Source organism: Prionailurus bengalensis, chromosome A2 (genome assembly GCF_016509475.1).
Source record: "Prionailurus bengalensis isolate Pbe53 chromosome A2, Fcat_Pben_1.1_paternal_pri, whole genome shotgun sequence".
Lineage (NCBI taxonomy): Eukaryota > Metazoa > Chordata > Mammalia > Carnivora > Felidae > Prionailurus > Prionailurus bengalensis.
In genome coordinates, this window is record NC_057348.1 from 157,023,229 (window position 1) to 157,041,553 (window position 18,325).

The window sequence follows — 18,325 nt, forward strand, 5'->3', positions numbered from 1 at the left end:
CTATTTTGAGTTATTTTATGAAAGCTATAAGGTCTGTGCCTAGGTTTCATTTTTTTGCCTGTGTATGTCCAGTTCCAGCATCATTTTTGAAGACTTTCTTTGCTCCATTGTATGGCCTTTGTTCCTCTATCAAAGATCAGATGACCAGATTTATGTGGGTCTCTTTCTGGGCTCTCTATTCCATTCAGTTTGTCTGTTCTTTCACGAATACCACACTCTTTTCTCTTTTGATTACTGTGAGTCTCAAGTATAGTGAGTCCCACTTTGTTCTCCTTTGATATTGTGTTGAATATGCCAACTTTGAAAAAATCAACCTCACAGACGTGTTAAAATCCATCCATTTAAAGTGTACATCTTGATGAGATTTTGTTACATTTATACACTGGTATAATCACAATAAAAATACATAACATTTCCATCACCACATAAAGCTATCTTTTGCCCTATTTTGGTCACTTCAGTCCCCGGGCAACCACTGACATGCTGGCTTTCAGTGTAGATTAGGTCTGCCTTTTCTGAAACTTCATATAAATGGAATCACAAAGTAAATACTCTTGCATTTGGCTTCTTCCACTTAGAGTACATTTCTGAGAGCCACCTATATTATTAAGCCTATCAGTAATCTATCCCCCCCTTTTTTTTTAACTGCTGAGTAGTATGTCCCTGGGTGGATATGTCACATTTTGTTTATCTGTTCATCTGTTGATGAACATTTGGGTAGCTTCCACTTTGGGGCTTGCTGCCATGAACAATGATGTGCAGAATTTTTGTGTGGACGTGTTTTCTGTTCTTCTGGATAAATACTTAGGAATGAGATGTCTGAGTGGTATGGGAAGAGTAGGTTTAAGTTGATAAGAAATTGCCAAACTGTTTTCCAACTGTACATTCCCAACAGTAATGTATGAGAGCTCCAGTCGCTCCACATTATTACCAACACTTCTTGTCAGTCTTTTTAGGAGCAGTTCTAGTGGGGTGTATGGTATCTAATTGTGACATTAATTTGCATTTCTCTGATCACTAACAATATTGAGAATCTTTTCATGGGCTTATTGGCCTTTCATAGCTTATCTTCCATGAAGTATGTTGAAATATTTTGTCCTTTTATTTTTTTATTGGATCGTTTGTCTTCTTATTGAGATGTAAGAGTTCTCTATGTATCCTGAATGCAAATCCATTGTCAGATACAAAAACAGCAAATAATTTTTCTAGTCTATAGCCTGCCTTTTTGTTTTCTTTCTCCTTTTTTTTCTTTTTCTTTCTTTCTTTCTTTCTTTCTTTCTTTCTTTCTTTCTTTCTTTCTTTCTTTCTTTTCTCTTTCCTTTTTGTTTTCTTAATATTATCTACTGAACTTCAGAAGTTATTAAAATTTTATGAAGCTCAATTTATCAATCATTTCCTCTTATGGCTCATGTACTTTTTGTGTCCTATCTAGTCCATCTTTGCCTAACCCAGGGTTACAGATACTCTCCTGTGCATTCATTTAGAAGTTTTTGACATAAAAAAGGAAAAAGAAAAAAGAAGGAAGGATGAAAGTAAGAGACCGAAAGAAAGAAAGAGAAAGAAAGAAAAAAAAAGGAAAGGAAAGGAAAGGAAAAGGAAGGAAGGAAGGAAGGAAGGAAGGAAGGAAAGAAAGAAAGAAAGAAAGAAAGAAAGAAAGAAAGAAAGAAAGAAAGAAAGAAAGAAAGAAAGAAAGAAAAAGGAAAAGAAAAGATGGTTTTGAATCTTAGCCTCGGCTTTTAGGGCCAGATCTTTTCAGTTATTTGTTTTGTATGGAGCAGGATAAGTGTCAGGATTCACCTTTTCTCCATAAGGGTATCCATTTACTCCAGAACCATATGTTGAAAAGATTGAGCATGGATCTGTGAGCCTATTTCTGAACCACGTGTAGTCATTTCACTGATCTGTATGGCTGTCCTTATGCCAGCGCCACAGTATCTTGATTACTTTAGCTTTCTAGGAAGTCTTGAATTTAGGTTATATTAGTTCCTTTCATTTGCATTAATTTTAGAGTCCATTTGAACTTTGGTTGGGATTGCATTGAATCTTTATGTCATTTGGGGGAAAACTGACATCTTAAAATTACTGAGTTCTGATTCATCAATCTGGTGTATTTCTCTATTTCTTTAGGCTTTACTTAATTTCAGTGATGTTTTATAGTTTCAGGATATAGGTCTCATAACATTTCGTTAACTTTATTCATTAGTATTTCATGATTTGGGGTCCTATCTTTATTGGATTATTTTTAATTTCAATTGTCAATTTTTGGCTGCTAGTATATAAGAATGTAATTGATTTTTATTGACCTTGTATCTTGCAACCTTACTAACTTCAATTATTATAGTGCTTTTTTTATAGTTTTTTTTTTAATTTTTTTTTCAACGTTTATTTATTTTTGGGACAGAGAGAGACAGAGCATGAACGGGGGAGGGGCAGAGGGAGAGGGAGACACAGAATCAGAAACAGGCTCAGGCTCTGAGCCATCAGCCCAGACCCTGACGCGGGGCTCGAACTCACGGACCGTGAGATCGTGACCTGGCTGAAGTCGGACGCTTAACCGACTGCGCCACCCAGGTGCCCCTAGAGTTTTAAAGAGTGTTTTTTTACATAGATCTCATGTTTTCTGCTAATAAACATAGATTTACTTCTTAATTTTTCATCTCTGCGCCTTCTTTTACCGGCCTTACTGAACTGGCTATGATCGTTAGTGCAGTGTTGAATAAAAGCAGTGACAGCAGATATCCTTCCTTGCTTTGTTTTCAATTTTAGGATATTTCCCTATGAAGCACATTCTTAGCTATAGCTTTTTCAAAGATGATTCTCACAATATTGAAGAAGTTCCTTTTTATTTCTAGTTGGCTAAAATATTATCATGATTTGGTACTGAATTTTGTCAAATGCTTTTGTGTGTGTGTGTGTGTGTGCACACGTGTACTGAATTATATGGTTTTCTCATTCATTCTGTTCATATGGTGAATTACTGGGGTGCTCAGATGGCTCAGTCGGTTACGTGTCCAACTTCAGGTCGTGATCTCACGGTTCGTGGGTTCAAGGCCCACGTCCGGCTCCATGCTGACAGCTCAGCCTGCTTCGGATTCTGTGTCTCTCTCTTTCTCTCTCTGCCCTTCCCCTGCTCATGCTTGGTCTCTCTCTGTTTCAAAAGTAAGTAAACATTAAAAAAAAAGTATGATGAACTACTTCCATGGTAGAGTGTTAAACCAGCCATGCATTCCCAGGATAAGCCATACTTGGTCACGATGTAGTATCCTTTTTATATATTACTTTTATTCTTTTTACAATATTTTATTAAGAATCTTTGCATCTGCATGAGGGACATTGTTCTGTAGTTTTCTTGTGATGTCTTTCTCCAGTTTTGGTATCAGAGAAATACTAGTGTAATAAGTTGCAAAAAGTTTCCTCCTCTTCTACTTTCTTGAAGAGTTTATGTAGGGTTAGTATCTTTTGTTCTTTGAATGTTTGGTAAAATTCATCAGTGAAGCTATCTCCTTATTGGTCTTTTTTGCATTGTTGTTTATTTTAAAATAAAAAACCATAAAAGTTGCAAATAGTACCAAGTTCCAATATACCCTTCACTCAGTTTTCCAAATGTTAACATGTTACACAGTTATGGTACATTTGCCAAAACTAGTAAGTTAAAATTAGTAAAATGCTCTTAACTCCAGACTTTACACAAATTTCACCTTTTCCCACTGATATTTTCTAGGATCCAATCCAGGATACCAGATTGCATTTAGTATTGGGATGTTTTAAATTAGAATTCAACTCCTTTAACATACATTTTCTGTTTCTTCTTGTGTCAATTCTAGCAGTTTGTCTCTCTGTGGAAAGCTGTCAAATGCATTGGCATACAGTTGTAATATTCCCTTATATCTTAATGTCTGTAGGATCTATATTAATCATCTGTATTCCATCCCTGGAATTTATCATTTGTATTCCTCTCTTGTTTTTGTGATCAATGTATCTAGAGATTTATCACTTTATTGATTTTTTTCTAACTAACCAACTTCTGTTTTTACTGATTTTCCCTATTGTTTTTCTACTTCCTGTTTCATTGATTTCTGCTCTCATCTTTATTATCTTCTTATTCCTTCCACATATTTTGGGTCAGGTTTTTCTTTTCTTTTCTTTTCTTTTCTTTTCTTTTCTTTTCTTTTCTTTTCTTTTCGCTTCTTGATGTGGAAATTCAGGCCACTGAATTTAAGCCTTTCATTTTTTCTAATAAAAGCATTTAAAAGTATACCTTTCTTTCTCTGCACTACTTTAACTACATTACACAAATTTTGGCATGTTGTGTTTTCATTTTTATTCAGTTCAAAACATTTCCTAATTTCCTTGGCAATTTCTTTTTTGACTTGTAGGGTATTCATGTATTTTTTAACTTACAAATATTTAGATATTCCAGATATGTTTATCCCACTGATTTCTAGTGCAGTACCACTGTGATCAGAACATACTATGTATAGGGGCTCCCGGTGGCTGTTAAGAGTCCGACACTTGATTTCAGCTCAGGACATGATCTCATGGAGGTTAATCAAGCCCTACATTTGTCAGGCTCCACACCTGGCATAGAGCCTGCTTAAGGTCGTCTCTCTCTGCCCCTCCCCCACTCGTGCATGCTCTCTTTCTCTCTCTCTCAAAATAAATAAGTAAACTTAAAAAAAAATAAAGTGTACTTTGCTGTTACAACCATGTCAGTACTTAATACATTCAAAAAATAAAATTAAATAAGCAAATATAGGCAAAAACCCACATTAAATAAAAGTAGGACCAAATGAAAACAAACAATCCAAGTACCTTCTGAACACAGTACTCGGACATTCTATGCTCAGTGAAGTATATTCTGAGGATAAAAATAAATACAAAGAAATCTTTAAAACTTACTATTTATGCTCTTGGCTATACTGTGGGAATAGTAATCATGAAATTATTTTGTGCGCACTGTAGGACTGAGCTAATGAGTAAATACTGAAGTTGTGGAAACCAGTATTCACATTATGGGAGATGGAAGATACAAACAGGGAATCTTCCCTGTGGTTTTGGATTAAAACTGGGGGTATCAGTATGAACTTATGATTATGAGATCAATATTTCCTGGCTGTCTTCTGAGGAGCCCAGGAATGAGGACAGTCCAACAGCAGGGAGTACACCGTGATGACCATAGTTTCTAAATACCATTCACCACCAAAAGGAACTAAGAATTCTTGAAGAAATGGCTGAATCTGGTTTTGGAGTAGAAAAGGACAACATGAACCTGCAACGTCTTGTTGTACCAGACACTGAGTAAATACAAGAAAACTGATGGGGCGTGTCAAATGATTTAGGAGTCAGCTTAATAGGGCTTTGCACTTGCCAAATTTGAGACAGTATGACCTTCCAAAAACGCGCACTATAAATGATTTATATTTGATTTTTTTTTAAAGGGTCCATGTGTGGGGCGCCTAGGTGGCTCAGTCGGTTAAGCATCTGACTTCTGGTCTCCGCCGAGGTCATGATCTCATGGTTCATGAGTTCCAGCCCCACATCCGGCTCTGCACTGTCAGCACAGAGCCTACGTGGGGTTCTCTCTCTCCCTCTCTCTGCCCCCCCCTGCTTGCACTCTCTCTCTCTCTCTCAAAATAAATAAACTTAAAAAAAAATAAAAGGGTCCATGAGTACAGAGTGATACTCAAGCAAAATTTTAAAACCACCACAAAATCAACAACAAATGTTGTGGGGGTGCGGAGGGATCCCAACCAATTCTGGCAGAAATCTACAAGTAAACCTACACTCAGCTAGAAGGTCAGGTTGCTACAGATGCTCAGAAGAGAGACATCCATGTCAGAATGGGAGAGGGTGGGAGAGGTTTTCTGGAAGAGGTGATGTTTGACATGAATCTTTAAGAAAGGGGCAGGAAGTACCCGTGTTCAGTAGAAGTAATCACTTTTGTAAATATTGACCCGGGCACAGATCATCAACTAGTGCTAAAACCACTGGGTGGAAGGTTGCTGGTGAACAGGACATTAATACTCTCAAATTGTCACACCATAGGTTAAACTGGTTAAAAGGGGGGAAAGGCACTATTACACTAGGAAAATCTGGCAAACTCCAATTTAACTAAATAGCCAATTCTGTCATCACCAGTAACAATAAAACTGATATCATATGCCTCCCAATTTGATACCTTGTAACGAGCCCAATGTCACCTATGTAGTATTCTTGACAAAAAATGTTTGGACTGAGTATAATCATGAGAAAATAATTAGACAAATCCAAACTGAGGCGCATTCCACAAAATGGCTGGGCTAGATGCTTCAAAAACACCAGTGTCCTGAAAGATAAGAAAAGCTGGCAAATGTTTTGGTTGGATCCTATATTAAAAAAAAATCTAAAAAAGAAGTTGTTGGGGTAATTGCAGACATTTGAACATGGACATTAAATAATAGTGTTGTATCAATGGCACCATTTGGTTTTTTTTTTTTAGATCATTGTATTATGGTTATACTGGAAAATGCCCTTGTCTCTAGGAGATATATACTGAAGTATTTAAAATTTTTTTTTCAACGTTTTTTTATTTATTTTTGGGACAGAGAGAGACAGAGCATGAACGGGGGAGGGGCAGAGAGAGAGGGAGACACAGAATCGGAAACAGGCTCCAGGCTCTGAGCCATCAGCCCAGAGCCTGATGTGGGGCTCGAACTCACGGACCGCGAGATCGTGACCTGGCTGAAGTCGGACGCCTAACCGACTGCGCCACCCAGGCGCCCCTATACTGAAGTATTTAGATGTGATGTGTTACTCCGTCTGTAGGCTTCTCTCGAATGGTTAGGCAAAGTAATCTGTTTCTGTGTGTTTATACAGTATATGTGACAAAATCTAGTCACTGACGTATCTAGGTGAAGGGTATGGTTATCATTACATTATTCTTGCAATGTTCCCATAAGTGTGAAAAATTTTTACATAAAGATGTGGGAAAAAATCAAGGATAGCTACAAGAAGAATAGAAAAATCCTGTGTAATTTCCAAATAGTGACAAGAGAAAAAGAAACTCAACCAATGGAGCAAAAGGCTGTAAAGGAAAATTTTAAAAGAAGCAATGAGAAAGTATAACAAAATATTGAGCAAGATTATAGTATCTAGAACATCAATTTTTTGATTATATGAATGGATTATTTACCTTGTAAACTGCAGAGGCACTATGATTAGGTTAAAAAATCAGATTTACACTAAGAGACAAACCTTTTAGAAAAAAAACATAGAAAGAGTAACAAAACAAAAAGAGAAGCAAAACAAAAAAAATAGGGAATAGTAACTACATACTAGACAAAATAGAATTCAAGGTGAAAAACACCAGTTGCTAGAAAGGGTATGTTCTGACAAAATGTACACACCATGAAAAAAACTCAGGAGTTTTCAGGATACCAAAATATAGCTTTAAAACATGGGAAATAAAAGCCAAGTTCAGTTTTAAAATCTCAGTGGGAGTTTGGAACAGTTGTCTTAGAGATCTCTTTTAGAACAAGTATGCAAAAATTAAGTAATTTATGGAGAATATGAATAATCCAGTTTCTCTAAGGGATAAATTTAGACATATGTACATAAGAGAGAGTACTTACAGAATGCTCTCAAAAAACGATATTGTTACTGATATTTTGCTAGGTCAGAAAAAGTAATGCTATTTAAAATATGTGATAACAGTAGTGTAGTTATATTTAAAGATCAGTCCTTGTCTTTTAGAGATACACTATTTTATGGACAGAATGATGCAATGTCAGAGACTTGCTCAAAACAAACTGGAAGAGGGAGGAAAGGGGTAGGAAGGTGGTGAGTGGAGACAGTTAGCTGGTAGTTGAGAATTGCACTGGCTGGGTGACGGATACGTGTTCACTGCTCTTATTTCTATTTCTAAGAATATATACGTTTGAAGATTTCCAAAATAAGAAATTTCTAAAAGGAAACTGCCAAGCACTTAAAATGAATAAGTATATATCCAGCCTGTGTGGGTTTCAGTGAAAGGATATTCATTATATCTTTATTTACAGAAGAATTAGAAAGTAACTTTACTGTGTGCTAACAGGCGTATAGTTAAATGACTTATGGAACAATCCAACGCAAAACGCTATACAGCCATTCTGAAGGATGATGCACATTATCAGAAAGATGCACGTGGAAAATGTTCAAAATAATTAAGTGGAAAACCAAGTTGCAGGTTTCTCTGTCTCTGTCTCTGTCTCTCTGTTCCCCCAGCTCTTCCACACCGTCCTCCCACACAAATGGGGGAAAAGTCAGAAAAGATAAGAGTCCAAACTCTGGAGGAACAAATCAGCAGGGGCAGAGGGACAGGCAGAGATGAAGATCTTTCCCTTTTTACTTTGCCTACTTCTGGATTATTTCTGTTATTTTCCAGCAAGCATGTATTTTGAAACTGGAAGAAAATGTTCATAAAAAGGGAAAGCAGGGGTGCCTGGGTGGGTCAGTCGGTTGAGCGGCCGACTTCGGCTCAGGTCATGATCTCGCTGTTTGTGAGTTTGAGCCCTGCGTTGGGCTCTGTGCTGACAGCTCAGAGCCTGGAGCCTGTTTCAGATTCTGTGTCTCCCTCTCTCTGACCCTCCCCCATTCATGCTTTGTCTCTCTCTGTCTCAAAAATAAATAAACGTTAAAAAAAAAGGGAAAGCAATCTAAATTGTGATTTAGCAATTCCTCTTTTTTTTTATTTAAAAATTTTTAAAATGTTTATTTAGTTTTGAGAGAGAGACAGAGTATGAGTGGGGGAGGGACAGAGAGAGGGAGACACAGAATGCAAAGCAGGCTCCAGGCTCTGAGCTGTCAGCACAGAGCCCGACGCAGGGCTCAAACTCACGGACCGCGAGATCATGACCTGAGCAGAAGTCAGAAGCTCAACCAACTGAGCCCCCAGGAGCCCCTAGCAATTACTCTTCTAACGTGGCCTGTCTTTCCACTTGGATTCGCTCTCTGAAATGTCTTGTTTATTTTTTGAAGGCCAGTTTATGCCATTTTAGCCTACATAACTAAGCATGCCGTGAGGACAGAGTAGGAGTTAGGTGAGGATATTTACCCCCACCACGCCCTGCCATGATCCTGACATAAAATTCTATAGTTAGCATCCTGAATATTCCTAACATGTAACAAGCAATGACCTCCAACGATTTGTGGATCCTTGTTATAAGTAAGCTTATTAATTAATATCTGCGTAAGGTTCGTCAATTCAGGTTTCACAGGGCCAAGGAATTTGGAGCATGCAGACATTGGAGAGCACGACCGTTGGTATAACATTCTTTTCTATGCATCTCTGATGACTGAATATATATGGGGATCACCGTAGACAGAAAACCAGTCTCAATGGAGTAATAGCTAAAAGGAGGACAAGGATGTTTCTACTCCAGCACTTTCCATTTAGAGGGAAGAAGAGGTGAAACTGCATGCCAAGCATGTCTTGCTGCATATACTGGCAGGAAGATCACAGGTTTCCAGGTTCCAGTGAAACTCAGTATCACAGCCCTCTTCCTAACACAGTTATTTGTTTTTTGTAAATTCTTCCAGGTCTTGTTACTGAAGGTTTCTGTGTTTTTAATTACTAGATCTTTGGAAATCATTGTCTTGACATACAAAATACTGCCTGGGATATAGAATGTATTCAATAAATTGCTGGCTATATAAATGTATGAACGAACAACATTCCTTAATAGAACTCTGTAATAGAAGCCTGAGATTTTGGTAAAAGTGAGATAAGGGACTTCTTATCTAAAAGAGGGACCAGGGGCGCCTGGGTGGCGCAGTCGGTTAAGCGTCCGACTTCAGCCAGGTCACGATCTTGCGGTCCGTGAGTTCGAGCCCCGCGTCAGGCTCTGGGCTGATGGCTTGGAGCCTGGAGCCTGTTTCTGATTCTGTGTCTCCCTCTCTCTCTGCCCCTCCCCCGTTCATGCTCTGTCTCTCTCTGTCCCAAAAATAAATAAACATTGAAAAAAAAAATTTAAAAGAGGGACCAGACAAACTATTCTGGTTTGTCTCCCTAACCTCCTCCTCTCCTAAACCTCCCTAGGTTGATCATCTAATGATGCGTTTAATTTACATCACATCTCTTATTGGTGGAGCCAATTCGGTCCCTAGTACCTGTTTTATTAAATGTATAAAGAGGATAAAATATGGCAATTGATCATGATGATGCAGCTTCAGTTTGGTAGAGGAAGTAGGTGGAAACATGAGTAAAAATGCCAATATTTGCGGTGCCTGGGTAGCTCAGTCGGTTAAGCGTCCAACTCTTGATCTCAGCGCAGGTCACGGTCTCAAGGTTGGTGGGATGGAGCCTCGTGTCAGGCTCTGTGCTGACCACCTGGAGCCTGCTTGGGATTCTGTCTCTCCCTCTCTCTCTGCCCCTCTCCTCTTGCATGCGAACATATGCACATGCTCTCTCTCTCTCTCTCTCTCTCTCTCTCTCAAAATAAATAAATAATTTCCTAAAAGGCCAATACTTTACACAACTCGGAGAACACACATGACCTGGGGTAAAGCAGCATAATGATGGATGCTAGGTAATCATCAGTGGTTGGGGATGATATTCATGGCATCCTACAACTTACATACCATAGTGTGGAGGCTGGATGTCAGAATAATTAAAGTGCCTTAGGTATTTGATCATGTTTTCTTCATTCATTTAATCCTCACAACCACCCTGAAAGGTAGTCATTGTTAATCCCACTTTGAAGATGAGGCTTAGAGAGGGTGGCTCCAACACGAGGTTATAGCACATGCACCAGACAGAGCTTGGGAACTTACTGAAGTCTGCCTACTCTAAAATCTGGGCCTTTTCCAGGTTATATGAATACTGAGTCCTGCAATGGGACCAGGTAGTTTATGACAATGGACCCAGTGTTTTTCAAATGAAATACTTAATAGAAGGTGAGGCTTCTTTTGCACATAAAGTGCAGTGCCACTGGCCTCAGAACCAAGGTGCAATCGAGGCACTGAATGAAGCTGGTAGGAGAGTAGAAATCGCTCAGGGAACAGCCTACATGTGGCTTGGTCTTACAGGGCACGTGGAGGCTAGTGTTTTCCTTCAAATAAATTTTTTTTTAATGTTTATTCATTTCTGAGAGAGAGAGAGAGAGAGAGAGAGAGAGAGAGAACACAAACGGGAGAGGAGCAGAGACAGAATGGAGACACAGAATCCAAAGCACACTCCAGGCTCTGAGCTGTCAGCACAGAGCCCGACGTGGGGCTTGAACTCACAAACCATGAGATGGTGACCTGAGCCGAAGTCAGAAGCTTAACCGACTGAACCACCCAGGGGGCCCATGGAGGCTAGTGTTCTAAATGCAGATGATGACGCTTTGCTTTCCAGGCAGGAAACCAGGGCAGTGACTAGGAGGCTCATGTCCTGACAACTGTGGGTATTCTCACCCGGCTAAAAGTAGATCATCTGGTTTTATTACTTAGGGATATTATTTTTCTGATCATAAATTAGACTCTTCCTCTGCTAAAAATGTGATTCATCTTGATAACAACCTGTGGACAGTTTACTCTTTTAGAAGGCTAAGAGGATCCCAGGATCGTTATGTAGAATTTAATTTAGTAAGAAATATGCAAGTAATAAGATTAAGGTTAGCTTAATTCACACTCTTATGTTTAAATGAGGGTTTAAAAATAAATAAGATACTTTGGCAGAGTAACTAAATCCATAGGGGCTTTCCATCTGAACCTCACTCAGCCAGTGATGGAAATAATCTCCTTTGAATTCTAATAGAATCATCTTGGTGTCTTGTATTGTCTAATACTTCTAAAATGTTTGGGAGATATTCTCTGCAGTACTACCTATAAGAACAAGAGTAGAGAAAGATCCAGAGATGCTCAACAGCAGGCAAATGATTAAATAAATATGGTGTATGCACTGCATTCTCATGAAGTGAATCAAATAAAACTTAAAAGATTATATAGAATGAAAAATATTCGTGAGTAGAATTCAAACTAGCATGTATACTAAGAGGACAATGATGTAAAATTATGGATGAATGGGGAAAATAATATATGAAGATGAAAAGAGTTGTATTGTGAGTTTATGACATTACTTTTTAAAATGAAAATTAGGGGCGCCTGGGTGGCTCAGTTGGTTAAGCATCTAACTCTTAATTTTGGCTCAGGTCATGATCTCCTGGTTTGTGAGATCAAGCCCTGCACTGAGCTCCACAATGACAGCGGGGAGCTTGCTTGGGATTCTCTGTCTCCCTCTCTCTCTTCCCCTCCCTTGCTCATGCACGTGCTGTCTCTCTTTCAAAACAAATAAATAAACTTAAAAAAAATTTTTTTAAATAAAATGAAAATTAAAAAAATAACAGATCCCACAATATTGAAAAAGTGGTTTAAAAGACCATCCATGAAGAAGAAACATAATTCAAAAGTATTGGCAATTGGCAATACACACACACACACACACACACACACATACACACACACACACATTTATATGTATATCAGAGATGTCAAAAAAATTGAACTAAGAGACCTAAATTTGGTTTTATATTTTTTGTTTATGTCATAGAATGGTGCATTGATAGATGTGGAAGATCTTTAACAGGACTTCTAAATTATTTTTCTTGTCTTTAATGTTCTTGTATGTGAAGTGATATTATGGCCTTCTCCTTTGATAATATTTTCTACACATAGCTATATTTTTTGAACAGAAGTGGGAACATACTGAATAACAGGTTAGTATCCTACTTTATTTCATTTCATAGTACCCCCTGAGAGGTTTTTACCATGCCCTTTTCCCCATGCCTAAAACTATATTCTTGGAAATAGTTTTAATGGTTGGTTAATAATTCTATAATTTATTTAGCTATACTACTCTTCCTTATTACAAATAGTGCTGCATTGCATATACTTGGACATGAATCTGATTGTCTCTGATTTTTTTTTTTAAAGTCCTATTAAAAAATCTATTTTTTCTCCTGAAACCAATACCACACTGTATGTTAACTAACTTAAATTTATTTTATTGTATTTTTTAATGTTTATTTGTTTTGAGAGAGAGAGAGATAAAGAGAGAGAGATCATGAACGGGGGAGCAGGGGGCAGAGAGAGAGACAGAGATAAGCACAAGCAGGCTCCACACTGTCAGCGCAGAGCCCAGTGCAGGGCTTGAACCCACAAACTGTGAGATCATGACCAGAGCTGAAATCAATAGTCAAACGTTCAATGGGCTGAGCCACCCAGGCACCCATTAACTAACTTGAATTTAAATTAAAAAATAAAAATAAATAAAAATAAAAATGCTAGTTTTAAAGGTTTATTAAGGTCTAATTTACATAAAGTAAAATTTACTCAATTTAGGTTTATAATTAAAAAAAATTTTTAATGTTTATTTTTGAGAGAGACAGAGAGGGAGAGAACGAGCAAGGGAGGGGCAGAGACAGAGGGAGACAGAATCTGAAGCAGACTCCAGGCTCTGAGCTGTCAGCACAGAGCCTGATGTGGGGATGGAACTCACGAACTGCGAGATCATGACCTGAGCCTAAGTTGGATGCTCAACTGACTGAGCCACCCAGGGGCCCCAGATTTAGGTTTATAATTAACGAATGTGGATAAATATATAGTTTAGCAACTGCAACAACATCAGGTGGGAGAAATATCCCTCAACGTCTACTTTTCAGCCTTGGCTACAAGAGAGTGAATATTAAAACTATGGGGAGAGGAGGAGAGGATTCTTGTTTTCTCTTTTCCCATACTAATCTCAATGTATGCATTTAATCAGTATTTCACGCCTCTCTCTCTCTCCCTCACACACACACACGCACACACTCAGCTCAGGAAAATCAGTATTGCCATCTTCAATCCATCTACACGTCTAAAATGACCCACATAACATATGAGCAACACTTTGCTATAACTACCTGTAGAAGTAAAGACAGTCAATGATTGTGATGCCGTCTCACCTAGTTAACAACCAAAACTAAAACCCAAAATCTCCACAACAGAGTCTGCATACTTGCCTTATTAACTCTGATTTTCCCTCAAGCATCAGTCTTCCAGTTGATTTTACACGTGTGCATACACATACATGAGTGCACACACACACACAACCGAGCTCCACCCGCAATTCAGAATCACTGATGATGAGAAATGATTTAGGTAGAGCCAAAGAAAAAAGAAGTATGGTTTTGATAGAGAAAAACATCTTTGAAGGCAAGTAAGGGGGGTTAGGTAGTTAAGAAAGAGAATTATGGCCAAGCCTTCCCTCCCTATTCCTTAGGATGAAGGTCATTGGTAAACTGAAATTTGATCAATTTGATCAATCACTACGCCCCAGAATAACCGTGTCTTTCCTCCTTGCACATATGGGGTTTTGTTTCAAATGTTCCATGCCAAGGAGAGGCCACAGCCCATGATCTGTATGTCTGTTCTAACCCTGCTGTGCCTTCCTCACCCAACCCTACTTTACCATGCTCCCACCAGTCAGAAATACCAGTGCTCTTTGCTTCAAGGATGCTGTGAGTTTTAATGTACAACAGGGTGTGGCCTGGTACACTTCTTCTACTCCTGGAACTACACCGCCTCTACTCTCCCTCATTTATCCATCCAGTCACCAGCCAACACATGTTTACTGAGCATCTACAAACCTGCTTACGTCCAGCACTGTATGAGATGCTGGAGCATAGTGTGTACAGAACAGGCTGGTTAGTGCTCTTAAAGAACCTTCCATGTAGCCTGTCTCTGTACCCATCATCGGCATCCCTCATTCTCCATCATCAGGTCTTTTGCCTGCAGACATAAAATCCTCCCCTAACTCTTAGACTTAGCACAAACAACATATTTCAAGCTAGACGTCAGGGAACATCATGGTCACTAAGAAGTTTCTCTGCTCAAAGAGCCAAGTGGTCTGGTCTTGGGAGGCAACAGCAATGGTCTGGTCTGAGTGCCTGGTCTGAGAAGGCAGGAACCCTCCTGTGCCTCAGGGTATTTTTAAAATCTGGTTGATTTAGGGTGAATCAATGCCTAAGTGCCAAGTTCTCTTCTGTTAGCCTGGGAGCAACCTAAAGACAAGAACCATGTCTGTTTTTGAACCTGCAACCAAATCCCCACCGGGGTAAATGCACTTACCTAACTAAGACTGGGATCTTGGGCATCTTCTTGGAGACTTTAAAGAAACTTGTGTCCCCTTTGTTGTCAGTGAAGTACACGCCGGCCACACTGGTCACGAGGTTGCCAGGGAACGTGAAAAGCACCCTTTCATCATCGCCCTGGTTGGCCCAGTCCCAGGCCTGGCCTCCAATGAGCAAGCCCCCTCCACGTTTCATAAACTTGACCAACTTTTCTGTCATGGTTTCATTGTAGGCATCAATGCAGTAAACCCCCAGGGAGTCTTTCACTTCGGGCTCAATCTTCGCCTCTACCCCAGAACCCTCAAGGATTTTGGCCAGGGGTGCCAGGGACGGGTGTATGCCAATGGGAGCCCCAGGGGAAGAACAAAGCCAACCCACTGCATTGAGGAGAAAGGGAGTGAGCTGGGCTTCTACCAAGTAGTCCTCGTGGGACACCACCACCAGGCGGCCTCGGCCATAGGAGGAGGCAGCAATGAGGACCTGGCCCATGTCATTCACCATGACCGGAAAGGAGGCCTCTCCAATGAGAAGCAGTTCACATGGGATGGCATCTTCGGGGACATCCCAGCTGGTCACTCCATTCATAAGGGCCTCAAAGGCAGCAGAGGGAGTCGCCATGGCTGGATCGGCTTCTGTAGAGAGAAAATCAAAGACTCAGTTTGGGGAAGGACAGATAAACAAATAAATAAACAAGCCAAACAGTTCACTGCTCCCCCAGCTGGGGCAATTCTTCTGTCTATGCAGATGAGACTGACTCTACGAAATGACTCAGGGACTCACCAAGGGGGGTCAAGGTATCCAATCCAGGAGAATGCATCACACCCTGACCAGTCCTCCTAAACTCCTGTGGTTAAACTAAAAGAGCCCGGCACTTTTCTACTGCAGAAGGAAACAAACAGAAATGAAGGCAGAATTGTGTCCCCAAAGAGATACGTTCAAGTCCTAACTCCCGGTACCTGTGAATGTGACCTTCTTTGGAAATAGGGTCTTTGCAGGTACAATCCAGTTAAGATGAGGCCATACTGGATTTGAGCGGGCCCTAATTCAATGAGTCACGTCCTTTAAGAAGAAATCTGGATGCAGACAAGACACACAGGGGAGAATGCTAAGAGATGGGAGTGATATATCTACACCAAGGGTGGCCAAAGGTTGCTGGTGAGCACTAGAAGCCAAGAGAGGGAGGCGAGGAGCAGATTTTCCTTCAGAACCTGCAGACCGAACCACCGTGCCAGTACCTTGACTTCAAACTTCTGTGCCCCCAGGACCGGGAGAGAATAGATTTCTGCTGTTTGAAGTCCCCCAGTTCGTGGGAATGTCTTACAGCAGCCACCGGAAACACACACACTGGTGCAGCATGCTGTCCCCACCCCACTCAGCTCCCACACCGATCTCACTAAGTGCAGCTCGGGGACCCCAGAGTTTCAGTCTGGAAAGCCTGCGTCCTCTGAGAAGTGTCCTTGGTCACAGTCACAGCTGGAGAAGAGGAAAGCGGAAGTCCTCTGTGGCTTGAATCCAGAAGAGGAATGTATGCAACACGTTATGAAACGATGGCCGATTCTCACTTGTGCCCAGACACCGTGGAGACGGGTGTGTATGTCTGTGGCTGTGGCCTCGCATAAATCCTCTGCTGCTTCCCCGTGAGCTCCCTGCTCGGGATGCGCTACAGTCTGACCTCCACTGTGGGCACGGCACTGGAGCGATCCCCTCAAGAGCAGATGTGTTTTCATCATCAGGACACCGAGGGCTTGCTGTTCTCACTGCCCACCCGGTGGCACCGGACAGGGCCGGTCCCCGAGGCTGTCACCACCAGTAACGTTACTGCCTGGGCCAAGCGCAACATCTTCAACCTGCTGACCCATTTACTTTCCAGCCTTCTCTTACCCCTTCTGAAAAGTCCCAGGTTTTTAGTCTTGGGCCTGTAACCTCTTTACTTTCTGTTTCCCTTGTCAGAGAATATTCTCTCTGAAGGCAATATGGCAAAGTGGCTCCAAGCCCGGACTTTGGAGGTAGGCTACCAGGGCTTGAATCTCAGCTGTTCGCTTACTGACTGTGAGATGGGCAGCACATTTCCGTCCTCATTTCCTCATTCATTAAGAAGGGATAAGAGTATCTACCACATCAGGTTGTCCCAAGGATTAAAGGAAGTAACAGGTTAAGTGCCTTTCAATTACTTATTTCATACATATATTCATCTGTATATATATGAAATACCTGTATATATACACACTCATATATATATATACCTATATATATACATATATACCTATATATATATATATACACATATATACACTTATATGTGTATATACACACATACACATGTATGTTTGCCTGTAATTATTTAGTTAAGGGTAAGCTATTTAACTTGCCAACGTGCATAATAGAGAATTCTTACAAAGTGAACAACAAGCAAACCTAATGTTAGAATTTACAAATACTGGACTAAGCATTTAATGATTTTTTTTAAGTTTATTTATTTTGAGAGAGAGATGATGGGGGGAGGAGCAGAGACAGAGGGAGAGAGAGACAATTCCAAGCAGGCTCCATGCTGCCAGAGCACAGAGTCCGACGCGGGGCTGGGTCTCACGAACCATGAGATTGTGACGTGCGCCGATGCCAAGGGTCGGATGCGTAACCAACTGGGACACCCAGGTGCCCCTAATGATTCTGATTTTATAGTTTTCACATTTTGGAGCCAATGCTGACACTAAAACTAACGATGACTACATTTAGTTCTCAAATATTTCCATGGGCCTTTGTAAAGGTCCAAGGCACAGACAAAAAGGCCCTGGTTCTGAGGTAATGAATAAACCCAAGATCCCTCCTGAAGGAGCACGTTCTACCATTTGCAGAGGCCTCTAAAACTAAAGAAGTACTAAATTTATTCTTTTCCCTTTAAACTAGCTCCTCTTAGGCAAACTATGTGAGCTTAGTGGCCCTAGTTGTTAAGGAGACATCTACCTCAGAGAAGCTTTGAGACCACAGAATCAGCAAGTGATTGGTTGCCAAGGGCTTGTGCCTTCTCCGTTCTTCCTGGTGTCCACAAATAGCCAGGACGGCAAACCACACAGGCACGGTTGTGTCCCTTCTCTCTCCTGTCCCGTATCCAGCTGGTCACAGGCCTGTCAAGGTCATCGTTCATGGTTTCCAACCACACTGCCAGTAACCTAGTTCGGGTGCTCGGTAATTCATTCCTCGACTGAAGTGATCCAGTTTCT

General features: G+C 40.4%; 1 protein-coding gene across 4 annotated transcripts in view; it reads right to left on the reverse strand.

The window, feature by feature from the left end:
- TCAF1 (TRPM8 channel associated factor 1) overlaps positions 1-18,325 on the reverse strand; it is a 53,853-nt gene that overhangs the window by 16,447 nt on the left and 19,081 nt on the right. For all 4 annotated transcript variants that reach the window (XM_043589795.1, XM_043589796.1, XM_043589793.1 and 1 more), the window contains exon 2: positions 15,106-15,739. In XM_043589795.1, coding sequence (XP_043445730.1) covers positions 15,106-15,725 — 620 coding nt within the window. In that variant the 5' untranslated portion in view covers positions 15,726-15,739. The remainder of the gene's footprint in view (positions 1-15,105; positions 15,740-18,325) is intronic.